The sequence below is a fragment of the Corella eumyota genome, chromosome 1 (assembly GCF_963082875.1).
Source record: "Corella eumyota chromosome 1, kaCorEumy4.1, whole genome shotgun sequence".
Classification (NCBI taxonomy): domain Eukaryota; kingdom Metazoa; phylum Chordata; class Ascidiacea; order Phlebobranchia; family Corellidae; genus Corella; species Corella eumyota.
Window position 1 is genome coordinate 22,848,255 of NC_137490.1, and position 22,676 is coordinate 22,870,930.

Here is a 22,676-nt window from a genome sequence, read left to right on the forward strand (position 1 = left end):
AGCAGTGGGGATTGAACCCACGACCTCATGTGTGGTGTAGCAATTGTATTGCTTTGATAAAATAATAACAATTTTTTGATATACAAACTGTTAAAGTTTTTACCAAATTTTTAAAATAATATTTTAAGGTCACATCTTTGAATTTTCAAGCTTGATATCAGAAGATGGTCACTACATAGTAGTAAGTGATATAGCCGGTCCACAAACATCTTATTTTATCAACATCTGCCGCCCTCTAGAGCCCATTTACAACGTTCATTGTCCACCTGGATCTGCAGCTTGTGAGATTGGACAAGATCATAAACCTGAGGTAAAATAGTTTAAAAAACAAAAAGTTCTATTTTACTTTTAAAAAAATGTAAAATATGCTATTTTAAGATATGATATGCTGTATGGTATTTTAATTGATATGATATGGTCACCGATATTTGCTCGCAATAATTTATATTTGTGCTCAACAAATTTTTATTATATAAAACTCGTTTATTTGATTGCCTGAACTACGAGTTGCATTTTAATTGTTATAATATGGTCACAACATGGTATCAATATTTGCCCACAATAATTTACCCGCACACCACAAACGGAAGTTTTATTTATATTGTAGGCCTTTAAATTGCACATATTTATATATATTGTCTTCTAAGATTCGTTATATGAAGATGTCTTTTATTTTTTATACACTTAACCTTAATATATTGCAAGAAAAAACTTTTTTAAATGTTATTTGCTAAAAAAGGAAATAAATTTTTAGGATTTCAAATTAATTTTTTCAGTGAAAATAAAAACTATTAAAAGACTTAAAAAAAATTTTCAAAAAATATCGAAATTGAAAAGTTTTATTATTAATAAAATAATTTTATTAAATAATCTTTGACAAAAAATTACTAAAATTTAAAATTTTTTTTAGTCGCTGGGATTTGTGAATCCTGATGTAGCCCAGTTAGAATATGACCTTGAAACAGACAATGTGATACTTCATTACTCGAGCAACAGGGCTTGTGACAATCATGTAAACGTGAATGTTTCAACGAGGATTATTTTCACTTGTAAACCTGAAGCTATTAAGGTAAAATTTTTAAATATTTTTTTAAACTTTTTTTTATATTTTTTTTTATATTATAATAATAGTAAAAATTTGCAAATCTTAATTAAATATTATAGTAATTTTAGTAAAAAAAAATTTATCTAAATTAATTATTTTATAATGGTAAAATAAATATTTAAAAATTCTAATTACTCTAAATTTTTTAAGTAAAATCCGGTGTGTATAAATTTCATAGCGAAAAAAATTCTTAATCGTGTAAATAATATTTTTAAACAGGGTACTCCCAGATTAACAAAGATTACGTCGGATTGTGTTTATATTTTCGAGTTTCCAACTTTGTTAGTTTGTCCTCAAATTGACACAACCACGAACCCAGTAGCAGGTTGTTCTTATACTGATCACAGTGTAGGGCAAACTTATGATTTTTCATCACTGAAAACATTGGAGGTGAGTTTAATATTTTATATATTATATTTTAATCCAACTACTTGGTGTAGTGGTTGGAACACTTGGCTTTACTACATGATATCCTGGGTTCAATTCCCTTTGCTTCCATGCTGCAGCGCATTTGGGTAAGGGTGTTGTAAATGACACGCTTGGTTTTATTACATGACGTCCTAGGTTTGATTTTTACTGCTCTCATGCTGTAGCGCCCTTGAGTAAGGCGCTATAAACGGTATTAACTCCTTCTGAGCCAGCACTTAATCAGCAGCTTAATTATCAGGCAATTATAATCTATGATATCCAAAACTGTGAAAGTTAACTTGAGACTGGATCAGGGGAACTGATGTTACTTTATGTTTAGGTCGTGAGTCTACTTTCCCACATTAAGGATATATAAATAAATACAATAAATTAATTTTATTTTGAGTTTTTGTTTCTGGACCTCTTACTAAATTTTCAAATATTTTTACAATTTTTTTTATTAAAATTTTTTTTGTTTGACCTTAGTTAAAAGACGACCTTGGGACTTACAAGATTTCACCTTGTAACATAATAGGGGCTTACCCTGCTGGGTGTGAGAGTGCCGCCGTGTGTCTAACTGACACAAATGGACACTCGACATCTCTTGGTAAGAAATCAACAAAGAAAATAACCTCTGGAGCAACACCAAGTGTCCCGGTGCAAGTTACTTTTGACGGAGGAAGCCCCTGTTCCAAAGGTAAAAAAAGTTTAAAAAGATATTTTTATTTATTTTATAAAAATTTGTTCAAGAAATGTGAATTTTTTACACCTCTAATAGGACTTTAAAATAAAAATGATTTCTAAAATTTGTATTAAAATGGAGTTTTGAGAAAAAATATAAAATAATGGCAGCATGGTGTAGTGGTTAAAACTCTTAGGTTTACTACATGAAATTCTGGGTTCTATCCCCACTGCTCTCATGATGTAGCACTTTTGAGTAAGATGCTAAATCACTATAAACTTCTCTGAGCCAACACCTAATCAGCAGCATATTTATCAAGCATTTACAATCTATAATACCCCAAACTTTTAAAGACAACTTGACACTTGTTTGGAGGAACTAATGTTCCTCTATGTTAAGGTCGTGAGTCAACTTTTCCACATTAGAGATAAATAAACATAGGAAAAATATTTTAATTCGACCTTCCCACTTGAAGGATAAATTTAAAAAATAATTTTTTGATTTTTAGAATTGTATAGTGGAGATAGAAACAAAAAAACTACAATTTTATTTATTTGCGACCGAAGTAATCAACAAAAACCCACGATAACCCACATGGGTGAGGGTTGTAACTTTGTTGTGAACTGGCCAACTTCAGTAGTTTGTCCTCCATTAAGTAAATCGTAAGTTTTTAAAAATATATTTTCTACTTTTTTGATTTAGTTTTTTTTTTTGTTTATTTTTTAGTCAAATTTTTTAAATATTTATCACTAACTATTAAATTTTATTTATCTTTGAATTTACTTGTTATAGTTGCTTGGCAACGAACCCAGATAGCGGAACAAGTTATGATTTAACTCATTTATCCTCGATTTCACATTCATGGGAAGTTAAAGATAACAATAAAAACAGGTTTGTCTAAAAAAATTTGTTTTCTTTAACATTTTATTAAGTCCCATTTTGTGTAATAATATTTGAATTTAAATAAAATATCAACCAAGAATATTTTTTTTTGTATATATCTTAATCCTCGATGTGGGAAAGTCGATGCACAACTGGCAGTTTGGATATTATTGATTATAATTGCCCGATAATTATATTGCTGATTAAGTGCTGACTCAGCAGGAGTTTATACCATTTATATCGCCTTACTCAAGGGTGCTACAGCATAAGATCAGTGGGGATTGAACCCATGACCCCATGTGTGGTGTAGCCAGTGTTCTTACCACTACACTACGCTGCCGGTTATGTAATTAAACTCATTGTTATCTCACACAAGTTGTTTATTTCAGTTATTACATCAATTTATGTCGACCAATCACACCACTGCATGGTTGTAAGGAAGATGCAACAGTTTGTAAAGTTGATTCAAATGGAAAGGTGAAACTAAAAAAAAAAAACTTTTAAAAACAATTTTTACTCATTATTTTTGATCAATTTAAAGCAATTTTTGTACTGTAAAATTGTTTAAATAATACTGTTATTAAAACTTAACCAGTTAAACTTTTATACAACTATTTATACAGCCTTTTCAAATTTAATATGTTTTAAATTAAATATAAAATAACTTTTTTAAGGTGCAATTGATTTATTTACTACACAAACTTCTGCTTTCATGTTGTAGCACTCTTGAGTAAGGTGCTAAAAACTCTATTAACTTTTGCTGAGCCAAAAAATCAGCAAATTATTTATTGAACAATTATAATCAATAATATTTTAAACTGCCAAAGGCAACTCGAGACTGGGCCAGAGTTACATATGTTACTCTATGTGTAGGTTGTAAAATCAACCTTCCCATATCAATGATAAATAAATAAAAATATTTATTTAAATTTTACACAATCTCTTTTAAACACATCCCTGTTTTTTAATCACTAAATTATTTGTTTTATTTAAAGGTTCATAACTTAGGGCGACTGCCAGGCCAAAGTATAACAGCAAACAACAAAGAAGTTGGGGTTGTTTATAAGTTAGGGGACTCGGGGCTGTGTAGTAACAGTTTTGTGGCCTCAACTTATATTCATTTAATTTGCGACTCTTCATTAAATTCTAAACCACAATTTGACAGGTTTGTTAAAATTTTTTGAATATTTAAAGTTTTAAAATTTTTAATATTTTCACATATTTTTGATATACATTGTTGTATAAATAGTTATTTGTTCTAATAAATGATTATTCTTAATTGGATTTCTTAAACTTTTTTGGGTAAATTGTTTAAAAATACAGGTTAACCTATTGTAAATATTATATGTATGGGATGGAGCTAAGGGGTTGATTATATATATATATATATGTATGTCTAATTTATGTGCCTACAAAATACGTAAAACTGTTGTTTTTTTTTGTATATATATTTATCCTCGATGTGGGAAAGTCGAATGCGCGACTTAAACATAGAGTAACATCAGTTACTCCGACCCAGTCTTGAGTTGCCTGTGGCAGTTTGGGATATTATAGATTATAATTACCCAGTAATTATGCTGCTAAATAAGTGTTGGCTCAGCAGGAGTTCATACCGTTTATAGCGCCTTACTCAAGGGCGCTACAGCATGAGATCAGTGGGGATTTAACCTACGACCTCATGTGTGGTGTAGCAAGCATTCTTACCACTACACCACACTGCCAGTGTTTGTGGTGCACAGACAAATATTAGTTTAGATTTGTCACCATTTTATGACAAAAAAGTAAGGCAGGCAATTTATTCAATCTTTAATCTATTTATAATGGAGCTAAGTGGATTTATGTTATATATATATGTATGTATGTATGTCCAATTTATAGACTTTTGAATTAATATAAAACTGCCATTTGTGGTGTGCAGGTAAATTATCACGACCAAATATTAGTTAATAGTTGCAAACATATAACAGCAGTTAAAATCCCAATTGTAGGGTGGAATATTTATTAATTTTATGGAAAAGAAAAACATTTATTATTTAAAACAATTTTAATATTTTATTTAAATCCAGGTTATCGAAAGATGATTGTGTGTTTCACTTTATATGGAAAAGTAGAATAGCTTGTAAAGATTTACCTCATAAAGTTAACGTTAGTTCAAGCAATGTGATTATTGATCCAAAAACAAACCAGAAGATCGACCTTTCCACAATTTTCAACAGGTTAATTGTAATTTTAATTACATTTTAAAAAAGTAAAAATTTTAAAATTGGGATTTTATTTGTGAGAAAACAGCTACTGATTAAGTTAAACTAAAACACAATAATTTAATTAATTTTTTTAAATAAATGTAGATTAAATATTTTAAGCCAATATTAATTAAAATATTTGCATCCTAAGGTTTTAGTATTAAATATTTAAAATACTTTTTTTTAAAACTGAATTTTCAAATTTGTTTTAATAAAATTTTTAAATATTTTATTTTATCTTTAGGACTTGGATAACAGACCAAGAGGCCAGAGTTTCCAACAAAGAAGTAAGTTTTTATAAATATGGAATAAATTTGAACGGCAACTCTGATTATAGTAAGTTGGGTCAAAACTTGAAATGTGGGCTAGGAACAGTAGTTTGTCAATATAAAACACAAACTGGATTTTCAAGAGAAATTGCAGAAATTGGAAATAATTCACCAAGTTATGTTATGACAGGTAAGCTAAGTTTTGGTTGGTTCTTAAAATAACATTTAATATTTTTAAGTTGTTTTATATTCATTTATCCTCGATGTTGGCAGTCAACTTTACAACCTAAACATAGAGTAACATCAGTTAACCTAACCCAGTCTCGAGTTGACTTTGGCAGTTTGGAATATTATATAGAATGTAATTGCCCGATAATTCAGTCAGTTAATTAGTTTTTTGAGTCGGCAGGTGTTCTTACCCTTTATAGCACCTAACTTAATGGCGCTACAGTATAGAAGTAATGGGGATTGAACCCAGAACCTCATATGGTACTTCATTCCCCTTACTGATTTGCACTATCTTACATTTGGTGTTAAACCCAGCATCTTAAGTTCAGTTTTTTAATGTCTTAAACCATTGCAAGTATAGAAATAACTTTAATATATTTTTGTTTTAAATATTTTTAGATGATAGCTTAGAAGTTGAGTTAAGTTCGAATAATATTTGTGGAAAAGATAAAACCAAGAAAAGTCATGTTTTAATTTCAATGCATTGCTCCTACTACAGGTATTTAAAAAATAAAAATTATAAAAAAAGAAAAAAAAATTTTAGGCAAAGATTTATAAAAAAATCTTTGTTCAAAATGTTTCACAAATTATATTTTTGTTGTTGTTGCAGTGATCCTGGTAAACCAACTTTTATGTATGAATCAAATGAATGTGGATATATATTCCAGTGGTATACTAATGCTATGTGTCCTTCTACTAATCTAGTGTAAGTTTATCTTTATTTCAAATTAAAAATTGTGTTTAAATATAAATATTTTTGGGTCACATATGTTGTGCAGTTCTAGACAAAACAACCTGCCATTTACCATAGGGGAGAATTCTCTTGCACCGTAATCCAGACGAGAGAATTTAGGAGAAGCATTTTGTAACAATGTTTTGTCTAGAACCGGACAACATTTGTGATCCATATTTTTTTTTAGTTATTTATATAGTGTAAAAGAAATAATGCGACAAATATTGGCACACTTTGAATTTTAGTTCGCTTTAAAGCCTATGGTTCAAACTAGTCGACCATATGGTTGACATTTAATCGCATAATATGGTTGCAACTTGCGACTAATATTTGCCCGCAATAGTTTACCTGCTCACCACAGTTTTATATATATTTTTGGCCCACAATTTAAATATACAAATATATACTATATAGTTCACTAAGCTCAATTGTATATATATTTATTTTACTTTTTTTGTTTTTAACTTCTAAAATAAAATATATATTTACAGACAACCTACTGATCCAACATCTCAACCCATAAACAACAACCAAAATATAACAATCGCCTCTGAACAGCACCACAGTAGTGCGGCATCCACTGTTGTGTGGATATTTGTAACACTAGGTGTCGTATGTGTGCTTGTGTTGGTCTTACATAACAGAGATCGACGATTGAGAATAAAAAGCTCGATCAGAAATAATTTGTGCGGAAGGTGTTATGGAGATGCATATAAATATCGATATATACCAGTGAGTGTTTTTAACTATTTTTTGCTATTAGTTTTTATTAATTTTAATTGGTTAATGTTAAGGCTTATACCCTAACACAACTAAAGTATTAAACTGCGATTTATTTTTTAATTTTGCTGCTTAAAATTTATAAACCGTGAAACTAACCTAATCGGCAGCGTGGTGTAGTGACTAAAACACTTGGCATCACCACATGAGGTCCTGGGTTCAATTCCTACCGCTTTCTTGCTGTAGCGCTCTTGAGTAAGGCGCTATAAACGGTATAAACTCCTGCTGAGCCAATACTTAATCAGCAGTTTAATTATTGGGTTAAATTATATTTTTTTAACTTTAAACTCAGAGTGGAAGAGGAATTTTGGATGACGAAGAAGAAGAGGGGACTTCCCTTTTTGATGATGATGTCATGCACGAGGAGACGTCGCTATTGGCAACAACATCAAGATTGCATGGAACTGGAATTAATGGTAAAAGAAATTAACAATAATTAGTAATTAAATTTATTCAATTGTTTTTGGAATTTAAGATTTTTTTGTATATCTTTATCCTCGATGTGGGAAGGTCGAATGCACGACCTAAACATTGAGTAACATCAGTTACTCCGACCCAGTCTCGAGTTGCCTTTGGTAGTTTAGGATATTTATTATAAAGATTATAATTGCCCGATAATTGTGCTGCTGATCAAGTGCTAGCTCAGAAGGAGTTAATACCGTTTATAGTGCCTTACTCAAGGGCGCTACAGCATGAAAGTAGTGGGAATCGAACCCAGGACCTCGTGTAGTGAAGCTAAGTGTTCCAACCACTACCTAAGATGCCAGTTAAACTAAATTACTTTTTTTAAATTTTTGACCCAGACCACCCGGTGTTTGCTCCTCCGATGAATGTTGTTACCACAGAAACCGATAAAATTGAGGATAAACTCATACCTCAAGTCAAAATTAAATCTTCCCGAAAACCTTTAAATCCATTTGAACAACCCGATGACGACGATGATGTCACAATGATGTCTTTAAACAATGAGGAAGATGAAGACATGTTGGAAGGTTGATGATGTCATGGATAATGTGATTGTGATGTCATAAAAGGTTTTCAGAAATATTTGTTGCTGGGAAGAAAAAACATCTTTAAAAAAAAGTTTCATAAATTTTCAGAAAAATATTTTACGTAATCTTTAAAAAAATTATTTAATTCTAATAATGTTCTCCTTTGTTAAAAGCATTTTTCCTTTTTAATATATTTAAAAAAATTTAAATTTAAATATAACAAATTTATTCATAAAATTTCAACAGCATGAATTTAGAAATTTAAGTTTGTTAAATAAATAAACAAGGTATAACACTTTATAAAATAACATTTTATTTGAATATCTTGTAACAAGATAGAAGTGTTATTGTTAACTAATATAAAATGTACACAAAAATTCTAAACAATTTTGGTTGAAACCCTGTTGATTAAATTCGTTTTGAAATTTATTTGTGTGATATAAAATTAGAAAATTTCTGTAAATTCGGGTTGTGGTGATATTTATTCAAGAATATTTATTAATTTGTTACGTACTTAGCTGCTTAAAAGCTCACTTTTGTTAAATATTATGCAATAATTTCTGGCATTTTTGGATTCAATTTTTAACAAATGCTAGTAGCTTTTAAGTAAAGATTTTTGTTATTGATTTTTATGTAAAGTTAATGTAAATAATTAGACTTTAAAATTACACTGATAATTATTGTGTCTTGATAATTTGTTTATGATTCTAAATTGTTATGTATACGTGCAATTGATTGCCTTTCTATTAAAACTATGTGATATGTAATAATAAAATAAAACAAAGTAACTTATAAATTACATCAATGTCCAACAACCAGAAAGTGCTAATGTGCTCACTTACATATAAAAAAAATTACCAAAAATTGTACGATTTTTCAAAAATTTAGGACGGTAGAAGTAAAAACAAATGTATTGGTTATCAACAATATGTATTGAATAAGACGTTGTTTTCTTGTGGTTTTTGTGTAATCGGTTAAAAAGTTATGCTAAAGTACCAACACAGTGTTTATAAACGGCCATTTTTGCGCATTTGACAGGTTACCATCAAAAATTGGTCGTGCCTTTCTAAAAGTTGTTTAGTTTTTTCTGCATATTAAAATTCTTCAACAAAACTAGATTTGTGACGTCATAGGTTGGCAAAAATATTTTAATTTTGGTAATTTTAATTGGTAATTAACAACCACAAAACTACATTTTTTAATTAAACAAAAATACCAAAGATGATTTAATTTACTATTACAAAACTAGGTCTGTTATAAAGCATAGGGACCTCAAAATTTTCCATTAAGCGAGGCGCGAGGAATGTTACGTCATAATTAGTGCGCTTCTCTGAGAAGCGCCGCCCCGAGAAATTCTTTTAACACGAGATTCCGGGTTGTTGCATCATGATAAGAAATTTCTTTAACGAAACGTGTTGCGAAATAATGCGCATTGTTAACGCACGTCTTGGTTGTTTTGTCATAATTAGGGATGTTAATTGTTACAAATATTAATTAAAAAATTAATAAAGATTAAGATATTATATCAAGTTATTAGTTAGTGTTGTTTTATTAACATTTTGTTTAAAAGATTTAAGCAGATATATTTTGATTGACAGTTTGGGTAACGCTTTGCAGTGTAAGCGCATCGTGCAAGCACACACGTCACCTCACGTGACTGTGACGTAGTGCTTCGTGGCAAATTTGAATTGAAATCGGAATTCTAGTTATTCTGGATGAACTTCTAAGGTGAGTTGACGTTTTTTTTAGTCCTTTTTAATTTAGTTTTTTAAGTTTATTGTTCATAGTATTAAGTGTGGCATATTATTAGCTGTTTTTAAATAAATATTTTTTAATTTCTGTTAAAAATCTACTTAATATTTATGTCATAAACCTAAATTAATATAGTTAGATTTATTAGCGCAAAAGTTGGTACAATGTATAAATTTTAAATATAAAATTTTTATTTTAGAAAGTTATGAAGTTGAACTTGCTCTGGTGTGACATCTTGCGACCAAGTTATTTCAAACTGTTTTAGGTTAGTTAACTTTATTTAATGTAAAAAATACATTTTTTTAGTTTCAAGACATTTTTGAAAAAGTGAAATGATTAAAAATAGAAACAATCAAACTATTTAAATTTTTATTTAATTAAAAATTTATGAACATTATTAAACCTGTGTTGATGCGCAGGTACTTCCACAAAGTAGTTAACAAAGGTATTTAAACCATAAATTAACTATAAATTTGGCATAATTTAAAATATCTGGGATTCTAAATTTTAAATCGGCATCTTAAAATAATTGGCACAAATAATTTATAAAAATAACATAAATTAAAAAATTTGGCACAAATTAATATATTTTGTATTTCTGTATTCGCCATTCATAAAAATCATTTGTTTATTTAAAGTAGGGTTTAGTGTCTTCGACCCTTTTTTCTAAACAATAATTTCTATATAGAAAAAGTGGATTATATTTGGATTATTATTGGATTATATAATTGGAGGAAAAAGATAATGGCAGGAATTGGAGGAATGGAAAATGGAAGGAATCATTATAAGTCTCCTTTGCAACTGGCAAAGGAGAAGTTAAGTTAAAAAAACTCAGGACCCAAAGACAACTTCGGAATAGATGGATTTTTTTCAAACTCAAAAAAAGTCTCAGGACCTCGTTTAACTCAACAAACTCAAAGAAATACTCAGGACCTTTATTATTATATTTAATATTAAAATCAGGTCTGTAGGGTCTATAGGTTTTTACGTGACTATTTTCTTTTTATTTGTGAATAATAATCAACTCATAATCAAGCGCTTAAAAATTTAACGGGTTAAAAGTTTTTTCACGTGTCTACTTTTCTTTTTATTTTGTGACTGGTTAAAAACTCATAATTTTGCGCAATAAATGTAGATAGTTGACACAGTCCCAAGTGTGTTTAGGTTTCTGTGTGTTCATAATTATATTAAACGGGACTGTTTAATGGGTTTTTAGATGTTTTGGCGCAAATATACAGTCAATATAGAATAGGTTATTTTAAACTAGGCCTATGTGTGGTATATAATTATTTATGTGTGTATTTTATGCAATTTACTGTATTTTTTTCGCCCTATGTTATATTTATGCTAACCTTAAGATAGTTGAAGACTGTATAGTAGCATAGAATCACGTGCTTATTCTTTCTATTTTATGACTGGTTAAAAAATCTTAATAAAGCATGGTAGTTTTTAAGTGTAGAAAAGAAAACTAGGCCTAAATGTGTGTAAACTAAGTGTATTTTATGCAATTTACTGTGTTTTATTTGCCTTATGTAAAATTTATGTACTAAACTTAAGTGTGAGTGGGTTGGAACCCAACATAACTAATTTAACTGTGTGGGCGGAGCCCGATATAAAGCAATATATAATTTAGTGGATGGAAATCCAAACTAAAATAAAATTTACTTTCGTGGGTTGGAACCCAAAATAACATAGCAACAATAGAGATTTAGACATAAAACAATTCTAAAATATTTCTGTTTTCTACTCTTTTATTTTTTACAGGCTAATCTTATCTTCTTCTGCTTTCAAAGCTCTGTCAAATTAACTTATTTTCTACCACAGAAGCCTTTAAAATTGTCCATTTCTATTTTTACAGGGGCATTACTAACCAAATTATTATTTTTACACAGGGGCCTTTAAAATCTACTAATTTTTTTTACAGGGACATTACTAACCAAATTCTTATATTTTACACAGGGGCCTTTAAAATCTACTAATTTTTTTTACAGGGGCATTACTAACCAAATTTTTATATTTTACACAGGGGCCTTTAAAATCTACTAATTTTTTTTACAGGGGCATTACTAACCAAATTTTTATATTTTACACAGGGGCCTTTAAAATCTACTAATTTTTTTACAGTGGCATTACTAACCAAATTTTTATATTTTACACAGGGGCCTTTAAAATCTAATTTTCTTTTACAGGGGCATTACTAACCAAATTATTATTTTTTATACAGGGGCCTTTAAAATCTACTAATTTTTTTTACAGGGGCGCAGTTTTAACCAAATTATAATATTTTACACAGGGGCCTTTAAAATCTACTAATTTTTTTACAGGTGCGCATTACTAACCAAATTTTTATATTTTACACAGGTGCCTTTAAAATCTACTAATTTTTTTACAGGGGCATTACTAACCAAATTTTTTTATTTTACACAGGGGCCTTTAAAATCTACTAATTTTTTTTACAGGCGCATTACTAACCAAATTAACCATTTTTACAGTTTTTTTTCAGGTTAGATTACCACAAACAAATATTAACATTTTGTTTTTTATTTTTAGATACTGGTTGAATATGTACGAAGAGTTCGTCGATTTGTTTTTGGCCAATTTTAATTTGTTCTTTATTTTTAGAGTTCCTGTTACAAGAAAACTCCAATCTAACATTTTTTAATTTTTCCTGCAGGGTAGATTTTCATAAACAAATACTAACTTTGTTCTTTATTTTTAGATTCTGGTTGTCGAGCAAAAAAGTTTGTATGAAAAACTTGATCAACACAAAACATTCAACTTTAATAATAAATTACATTAAACAACATTACCACAATCAAGTAATCATAAGCACATTGTTTAAATTTTTGTGAACAAATTTTTATTCCTTATTTTATTACAGGAAAAGAGATGGGCAACTCGCTTAACCATATTTGCGGAGGTCACCAACATTTTTTGCCGAGTAATCCAACCTTTCAAAAGGTTATCTAATGTACTGTGTAATGTAAACAGTGCCAACTAATAAAGAGATTTACTGTGCACAAGTTTTAAACTGTAAATCAAACTTGTGCAACTAAAACTAGACATTTTTTATATTTTTTTAACAAGTAGTTCTGTTGTATACTATATGCTATTTACTGTTTTGCAACAATTTTGTATTTTTAAATTTAAAAAGTCTTAAAAAAAAATTTATGTGTATTTCTATTTATACATATCTCATGTTAATTTTTTAACTGTCATTTATATTTTGTACTTTATCGCAATTTTTAATGCTTTACAATACCTTTAATTGTAACTTATTTTGTTACTCATGTATAATGTTATTCAATTATGTATTATCTCTTTTTAATAATCCTTTTGTCATTTGTTTAACCTAATGCTTTTTATGCCTTCTAAGATTGATGCATCTTGAAATATATTTTTTTTTATTTATTTGTATTTTTCCCTTCGTCTTATTTGTATCTTAATTGTGTTTTTTTGCTTTTAGCGTTTGTGCCGGTAAATAAACATAATAAAAAATGTTTTTTGATGTTCTTTTAACCTCAAGCCATCAACTCAACCTTTAACAAACAAATTTTGTCACTATTATCCTTAACACCAATTTTGTAAAAAATAATTTTTGTCATTTTTCCAAAAAAATAATTTCGATTTTGTCATTTACTATAATAACCATTTTATACTTCGTCATTTACTATAAAAAATAATTAATACTTTGTCATCTACTGCGGTCTACTTTAATAAATAGTTAATATCGTGTCATCTACCATAAAAAATAATTAATACTATAATACAATGTCATATACCATAACAAATATTTAAGGTTTAGAGTTTGCCATATAATAAAGAATATTTTTTATGATAAAGGCCAAGTTTTTATTAATTATATTTATTACTATAATGTTATATTCAATAAAAATGGTACATGTTATATATAAGTTATTTACACAATAAACAATACAATGATAATTACTTTTTAAATTAAAGCACTTAAGTAATTACACAAAGTACGGGCGAGCCAAATGGCCAATTTGGTAAGAAAATGCGTTTTTACATAACGTTTCTAACTAAAGATAAGGTGTTAAAGAACAGCTTATACTAGCTGCATTACGTTTCGAAAAACGAGACAATAGTTGAAGCACAAATTTTATAAATACAAGAAAACAAGAATCATTTGAAAGTAATTAACTGCAGTCTTTAAAGACAGGTGTATTAAAAAGGTGGATTTAAATGCTTTGATAAAAATTATGTTTAAATTGGGATTTTATTGTAGTTTTGTAAATGGATAATTTTAAAATTTGAATGGAGGTATTATGTTCAATGAGCCGTATAGGCCTAATTTTTTGTTTATCCTCTATATTTTGATTTTTAGGAAATAATAAAATCAGCACATATTTTAAGTAAATAATAATATAAAAGCTTAATTTAACACAAATTTGTAAAAACTATCAAATATTTGCAGAAAATGTTTTTTTAAGTAAATAATAATATAAAAGCTTAATTTAACACAAATTTGTAAAAACTATCAAATATTTGCAGAAAATGCTGCAATAATGATTTAAAATCTATATAAAGTTTGCTCGAAAATTCGTGACGTCACCAATTCACGCTTGCTTTCTTGGAAATCGCATGAGCTAGGGCTTGATCTCGATTAGGGTTAGAGAAAACCAGGGTTAGGGTTTTCAAAAAATATAAGTAGAGCATACAAAAAAATTGGTTGACCAATTACCGTGTTTACAAAATATTTTTCAAAAATATTAATATTCATAAAAGTTATGAAACTTTTATTAAAAATTGACAAAATCTCAAAACTTAAAATTTTTTTATATTTAATTAGACGCGCATTGGCCTAACTAACATTCAAGATAAAACATTTCGCGAAATTTTTCAGGAAAACAAAAGTTTGAGGTAATTTTTATTTTGGGTTTAATTAGGTCACGTGATATTTTTGGCCAATAATATTGCATACAAATTTTTTTTAAAAAAATAAAAAATTTTAAATCGAAAAATAATTGTTGTGTTAGAACCGCACAGGTCCAATTACCGTGTTCACAAAATATTTTTCGAAAATATTAATATTCATAAAAGTTATGAAACTTTTATTAAAAATTTATGAAATCTCAAAACCTAAAATTTTGTATTTTATTAGACGCACATTGGCCTAACTAACATTCAAGATAAAACATTTCGCAAAAATTTTCAGTAAAACAAAAGTTTGAGGTAATTTTTATTTTGGTTTTCATTAGGTCACGTGATATTTTTGGCCAATGATATTGCAAACAAATTTTTTGAAAGAAATTAAAAATTTTAAATCGAAAAATAATTGTTGTGTTAGAACCGCACAGGTCCAATTACCGTGTTTACAAAATATTTTTCAAAAATATTAATATTCATAAAAGTTATGAAACTTTTATTAAAAATTGACAAAATCTCAAAACCTAAAATTTTATATTTAATTAGACGCGCAATGGTCTAACTAACACTCAAAATAAAACATTTCGCGAAAATTTTCAGTAAAACAAAAGTTTGAGGTAATTTTTATTTTGGGTTTAATTAGGTCACGTGATATTTTTGGCCAATGATATTGCATACAAATTTAAAAAAAAATAAAAAATTTTAAATCGAAAAATAATTGTTGTGTTAGAACCGCACAGGACCAATTACCGTGTTTACAAAATATTTTTCGAAAATATTAATATTCATAAAAATTATGAAACTTTTATTAAAAATTTATGAAATCTCAAAACCTAAAATTTTATATTTTATTAGACGCGCATTGGCCTAACTAACATTCAAGATAAAACATTTCGCGAAAATTTACAGTAAAACAAAAGTTTGAGGTAATTTTTATTTTGGTTTTCATTAGGTCACGTGATATTTTTGGCCAATGATATTGCATGCAAATTTTTTGAAAAAAAATAAAAAATTTTAAATCGAAAAATAATTGTTGTGTTAGAACCGCACAGGTCCAATTACCGTGTTTACAAAATATTTTTCAAAAATATTAATATTCCTAAAAGTTATGAAACTTTTATTAAAAATTTATGAAATCTCAAAACCTAAAATTTTGTATTTAATTAGACGCGCATTGGCCTAACTAACATTCAAGATAAAACATTTCGCGAAAATTTTCAGTAAAACAAAAGTTTGAGGTAATTTTTATTTTGGGTTTAATTAGGTCACGTGATATTTTTGGCCAATGATATTGCATACAAATTTTTTGAAAAAAAATAAACAATTTTAAATCGAAAAATAATTGTTGTGTTAGAACCGCACAGGACCAATTACCGTGTTTACAAAATATTTTTCGAAAATATTAATATTCATAAAAATTATGAAACTTTTATTAAAAATTTATGAAATCTCAAAACCTAAAATTTTGTATTTTATTAGACGCGCATTGGCCTAACTAACATTCAAGATAAAACATTTCGCGAAAATTTTCAGTAAAACAAAAGTTTGAGGTAATTTTTATATTGGTTTTCATTAGGTCACGTGAAATTTTTGGCCAATGATATTGCATGCAAATTTTTTGAAAAAAAATAAAAAATTTTTAATCGAAAAATAATTGTTGTGTTAGAACCGCACAAGTCCGATTGCCGTGTTTACATAATATTTTTTGAAAATATTAATATTCATAAAAGTTATGATACTTTTATTAAAGATTTATGAAATCTCAAAACCTAAAATTTTGTATTTTATTACACGCGCATTGGCCTAACTAACATTCAAGATAAAACATTTCGCGAAAATTTTCAGTAAAACAAAAGTTTGAGGTAATTTTTATTTTGATTTTCATTAGGTCACGTGATATTTTTGGCCAATGATATTGCATACAAATTTTTTGAAAAAAAAATAAAAAATTTTAAATCGAAAAATAATTGTTGTGTTAGAACCGCACAGGTCCAATTACCGTGTTTACAAAATATTTTTCAAAAATATTAATATTCATAAAAGTTATGAAACTTTTATTAAAAATTGACAAAATCTCAAAACCTAAAATTTTATATTTAATTAGACGCGCATTGATCTAACTAACATTCAAGATAAAACATTTCGCGAAAATTTTCAGTAAAACAAAAGTTTGAGGTAATTTTTATTTTGGTTTTCATTAGGTCACGTGATATTTTTGGCCAATGATATTGCATACAAATTTTTTGAAAAAAAATAAAAAATTTTAAATCGAAAAATAATTGTTGTGTTAAAACCGCACAGGTCCAATTACCGTGTTTACAAAATATTTTTCAAAAATATTAATATTAATAAAAGTTATGAAACTTTTATTAAAAATTGACAAAATCTCAAAACTTAAAATTTTATATTTAATTAGACGCGCATTGGCTTAACTAACATTCAAGATAAAACATTTCGCGAAAATTTTTAGTAAAACAAAAGTTTGAGGTAATTTTTATTTTGGGTTTAATTAGGTCACGTGATATTTTTGGCCAATGATATTGCATACAAATTTTAAAAAAAAAATAAAAAATTTTAAATCGAAAAATAATTGTTGTGTTAGAACCGCACAAGTCCGATTGCCGTGTTTACATAATATTTTTTGAAAATATTAATATTCATAAAAGTTATGATACTTTTATTAAAAATTTATGAAATCTCAAAACCTAAAATTTTGTATTTTATTACACGCGCATTGGCCTAACTAACATTCAAGATAAAACATTTCGCGAAAATTTTCAGTAAAACAAAAGTTTGAGGTAATTTTGATTTTGATTTTCATTAGGTCACGTGATATTTTTGGCCAATGATATTGCATACAAATTTTTTGAAAAAAAATAGAAAATTTTAAATCGAAAAATAATTGTTGTGTTAGAACCGCACAGGTCAATTATAAAAATAATTGTTGTGTTAGAACCGCACAGGTCCAATTACCCGTGTTTACAAAATATTTTTCAAAAATATTAATATTCCTAAAAGTTATGAAACTTTTATTAAAAATTGACAAAATCTCAAAACTTAAAATTTTATATTTAATTAGACGCGCATTGGCCTAACTAACATTCAAGATAAAACATTTCGCGAAAATTTTTAGTAAAATAAAAGTTTGAGGTAATTTTTATTTTGGGTTTAATTAGGTCACGTGATATTTTTGGCCAATGATATTGCATACAAATTTAAAAAAAAAATAAAAAATTTTAAATCGAAAAATAATTGTTGTGTTAGAACCGCACAGGACCAATAACCGTGTTTACAAAATATTTTTCGAAAATATTTATATTCATAAAAGTTATGAAACTTTTATTAAAAATTTATGAAATCTCAAAACATAAAATTTTGTATTTTATGACACGCGCATTGGCCTAACTAACATTCAAGATAAAACATTTCGCGAAAATTTTCAGTAAAACAAAAGTTTGAGGTAATTTTTATTTTGGGTTTAATTAGGTCACGTGATATTTTTATCCAATGATATTGCATGCAAATTTTTTGAAAAAAAATAAAAAATTTTAAATCGAAAAATAATTGTTGTGTTAGAACCGCACAAGTCCGATTGCCGTGTTTACATAATATTTTTCGAAAATATTAATATTCATAAAAGTTATGATACTTTTATTAAAAATTTATGAAATCTCAAAACCTAAAATTTTGTATTTTATTACACGCGCATTGGCCTAACTAACATTCAAGATAAAACATTTCGCGAAAATTTTCAGTAAAACAAAAGTTTGAGGTAATTTTTATTTTGATTTTCATTAGGTCACGTGATATTTTTGGCCAATGATATTGCATGCAAATTTTTTGAAAAAAAATAAAAAATTTTAAATCGAAAAATAATTGTTGTGTTAGAACCGCACAGGACCAATAACCGTGTGTACAAAATATTTTTCGAAAATATTAATATTCATAAAAATTATGAAACTTTTATTAAAAATTTATGAAATCTCAAAACCTAAAATTTTGTATTTTATTAGACGCACATTGGCCTAACTAACATTCAAGATAAAACATTTCGCAAAAATTTTCAGTAAAACAAAAGTTTGAGGTAATTTTTATTTTGGTTTTCATTAGGTCACGTGATATTTTTGGCCAATGATATTGCATGCAAATTTTTTGAAAAAAAATAAAAAATTTTAAATCGAAAAATAATTGTTGTGTTAGAACCGCACAAGTCCGATTGCCGTGTTTACATAATATTTTTTGAAAATATTAATATTCATAAAAGTTATGATACTTTTATTAAAAATTTATGAAATCTCAAAACCTAAAATTTTGTATTTTATTAGACGCACATTGGCCTAACTAACATTCAAGATAAAACATTTCGCGAAAATTTTCAGTAAAACAAAAGTTTGAGGTAATTTTTGTTTTGATTTTCATTAGGTCACGTGATATTTTGGCCAATGATATTGCATACAAATTTTTGGAAAAAAAATAAAAAATTTTAAATCGAAAAATAATTGTTGTGTTAGAACCGCACAGGTCCAATTACCGTGTTTACAAAATATTTTTCGAAAATATTTATATTCATAAAAGTTATGAAACTTTTATTAAAAATTTATGAAATCTCAAAACCTAAAGTTTTGTATTTTATGACACGCGCATTGGCCTAACTAACATTCAAGATAAAACATTTCGCGAAAATTTTCAGTAAAACAAAAGTTTGAGGTAATTTTTATTTTGGGTTTAATTAGGTCACGTGATATTTTTGGCCAATGATATTGCATGCAAATTTTTTGAAAAAAAATAAAAAATTTTAAATCGAAAAATAATTGTTGTGTTAGAACCGCACAAGTCCGATTGCCGTGTTTACATAATATTTTTCGAAAATATTAATATTCATAAAAGTTATGATACTTTTATTAAAAATTTATGAAATCTCAAAACCTAAAATTTTGTATTTTATTAGACGCGCATTGGCCTAACTAACATTCAAGATAAAACATTTCGCGAAAATTTTCAGTAAAACAAAAGTTTGAGGTAATTTTTATTTTGATTTTCATTAGGTCACGTGATATTTTTGGCCAATGATATTGCATACAAATTTTAAAAAAAAAATAAAAAATTTTAAATCGAAAAATAATTGTTGTGTTAGAACCGCACAGGTCCAATTACCGTGTTGACAAAATATTTTTCAAAAATATTAATATTCATAAAAGTTATGAAACTTTTATTAAAAATTGACAAAATCTCAAAACCTAAAATTTTATATTTAATTAGACGCGCATTGGCCTAACTAACATTCAAGATAAAACATTTCGCGAAAATTTTCAGTAAAACAAAAGTTTGAGGCAATTTTTATTTTGGTTTTCATTAGGTCACGTGATATTTTTGGCCAATGATATTGCATACAAATTTTTTGAAAAAAAATAAAAAATTTTAAATCGAAAAATAATTGTTGTGTTAGAACCGCACAGGTCCAATTACCGTGTTTACAAAATATTTTTCAAAAATATTAATATTAATAAAAGTTATGAAACTTTTATTAAAAATTGACAAAATCTTAAAACTTAAAATTTTATATTTAATTAGATGCACATTGGCCTAACTAACATTCAAGATAAAACATTTCGCGAAAATTTTCAGTAAAACAAAAGTTTGAGGTAATTTTTATTTTGGGTTTAATTAGGTCACGTGATATTTTTGGCTATTGATATTGCATACAAATTTTTTGAAAAAAAATAAAAAATTTTAAATCGAAAAATAATTGTTGTGTTAAAACCGCACAGGTCCAATTACCGTGTTTACAAAATATTTTTCAAAAATATTAATATTAATAAAAGTTATGAAACTTTTATTAAAAATTGACAAAATCTCAAAACTTAAAATTTTATATTTAATTAGACGCGCATTGGCTTAACTAACATTCAAGATAAAACATTTCGCGAAAATTTTTAGTAAAACAAAAGTTTGAGGTAATTTTTATTTTGGGTTTAATTAGGTCACGTGATATTTTTGGCCAATGATATTGCATACAAATTTTAAAAAAAAAATAAAAAATTTTAAATCGAAAAATAATTGTTGTGTTAGAACCGCACAAGTCCGATTGCCGTGTTTACATAATATTTTTTGAAAATATTAATATTCATAAAAGTTATGATACTTTTATTAAAAATTTATGAAATCTCAAAACCTAAAATTTTGTATTTTATTACACGCGCATTGGCCTAACTAACATTCAAGATAAAACATTTCGCGAAAATTTTCAGTAAAACAAAAGTTTGAGGTAATTTTGATTTTGATTTTCATTAGGTCACGTGATATTTTTGGCCAATGATATTGCATACAAATTTTTTGAAAAAAAATAGAAAATTTTAAATCGAAAAATAATTGTTGTGTTAGAACCGCACAGGTCAATTATAAAAATAATTGTTGTGTTAGAACCGCACAGGTCCAATTACCCGTGTTTACAAAATATTTTTCAAAAATATTAATATTCCTAAAAGTTATGAAACTTTTATTAAAAATTGACAAAATCTCAAAACTTAAAATTTTATATTTAATTAGACGCGCATTGGCCTAACTAACATTCAAGATAAAACATTTCGCGAAAATTTTTAGTAAAATAAAAGTTTGAGGTAATTTTTATTTTGGGTTTAATTAGGTCACGTGATATTTTTGGCCAATGATATTGCATACAAATTTAAAAAAAAAAATAAAAAATTTTAAATCGAAAAATAATTGTTGTGTTAGAACCGCACAGGACCAATAACCGTGTTTACAAAATATTTTTCGAAAATATTTATATTCATAAAAGTTATGAAACTTTTATTAAAAATTTATGAAATCTCAAAACATAAAATTTTGTATTTTATGACACGCGCATTGGCCTAACTAACATTCAAGATAAAACATTTCGCGAAAATTTTCAGTAAAACAAAAGTTTGAGGTAATTTTTATTTTGAGTTTAATTAGGTCACGTGATATTTTTATCCAATGATATTGCATGCAAATTTTTTGAAAAAAAATAAAAAATTTTAAATCGAAAAATAATTGTTGTGTTAGAACCGCACAAGTCCGATTGCCGTGTTTACATAATATTTTTCGAAAATATTAATATTCATAAAAGTTATGATACTTTTATTAAAAATTTATGAAATCTCAAAACCTAAAATTTTGTATTTTATTACACGCGCATTGGCCTAACTAACATTCAAGATAAAACATTTCGCGAAAATTTTCAGTAAAACAAAAGTTTGAGGTAATTTTTATTTTGATTTTCATTAGGTCACGTGATATTTTTGGCCAATGATATTGCATGCAAATTTTTTGAAAAAAAATAAAAAATTTTAAATCGAAAAATAATTGTTGTGTTAGAACCGCACAGGACCAATAACCGTGTGTACAAAATATTTTTCGAAAATATTAATATTCATAAAAATTATGAAACTTTTATTAAAAATTTATGAAATCTCAAAACCTAAAATTTTGTATTTTATTAGACGCACATTGGCCTAACTAACATTCAAGATAAAACATTTCGCAAAAATTTTCAGTAAAACAAAAGTTTGAGGTAATTTTTATTTTGGTTTTCATTAGGTCACGTGATATTTTTGGCCAATGATATTGCATGCAAATTTTTTGAAAAAAAATAAAAAATTTTAAATCGAAAAATAATTGTTGTGTTAGAACCGCACAAGTCCGATTGCCGTGTTTACATAATATTTTTTGAA

The 22,676-nt window shown here is 27.0% G+C and overlaps 1 protein-coding gene across 1 annotated transcript in view; it reads left to right on the top strand.

Moving 5' to 3' along the window:
* LOC145764054 (cation-independent mannose-6-phosphate receptor-like) overlaps positions 1-9,043 on the top strand; it is a 28,762-nt gene extending 19,719 nt beyond the window's left edge. Inside the window, exons 34-48 of the mRNA XM_082575622.1 lie at positions 129-310; positions 911-1,069; positions 1,325-1,495; positions 2,000-2,210; positions 2,704-2,857; positions 2,988-3,086; positions 3,467-3,554; positions 4,073-4,242; positions 5,144-5,293; positions 5,565-5,779; positions 6,217-6,316; positions 6,428-6,523; positions 7,042-7,282; positions 7,623-7,746; positions 8,134-9,043. Of these exons, the coding sequence (XP_082431748.1) occupies positions 129-310; positions 911-1,069; positions 1,325-1,495; positions 2,000-2,210; positions 2,704-2,857; positions 2,988-3,086; positions 3,467-3,554; positions 4,073-4,242; positions 5,144-5,293; positions 5,565-5,779; positions 6,217-6,316; positions 6,428-6,523; positions 7,042-7,282; positions 7,623-7,746; positions 8,134-8,327 (2,354 nt within the window). The 3' untranslated portion in view covers positions 8,328-9,043. The remainder of the gene's footprint in view (positions 1-128; positions 311-910; positions 1,070-1,324; positions 1,496-1,999; positions 2,211-2,703; positions 2,858-2,987; positions 3,087-3,466; positions 3,555-4,072; positions 4,243-5,143; positions 5,294-5,564; positions 5,780-6,216; positions 6,317-6,427; positions 6,524-7,041; positions 7,283-7,622; positions 7,747-8,133) is intronic.
* The last annotated feature ends 13,633 nt before the right edge of the window (positions 9,044-22,676 follow it).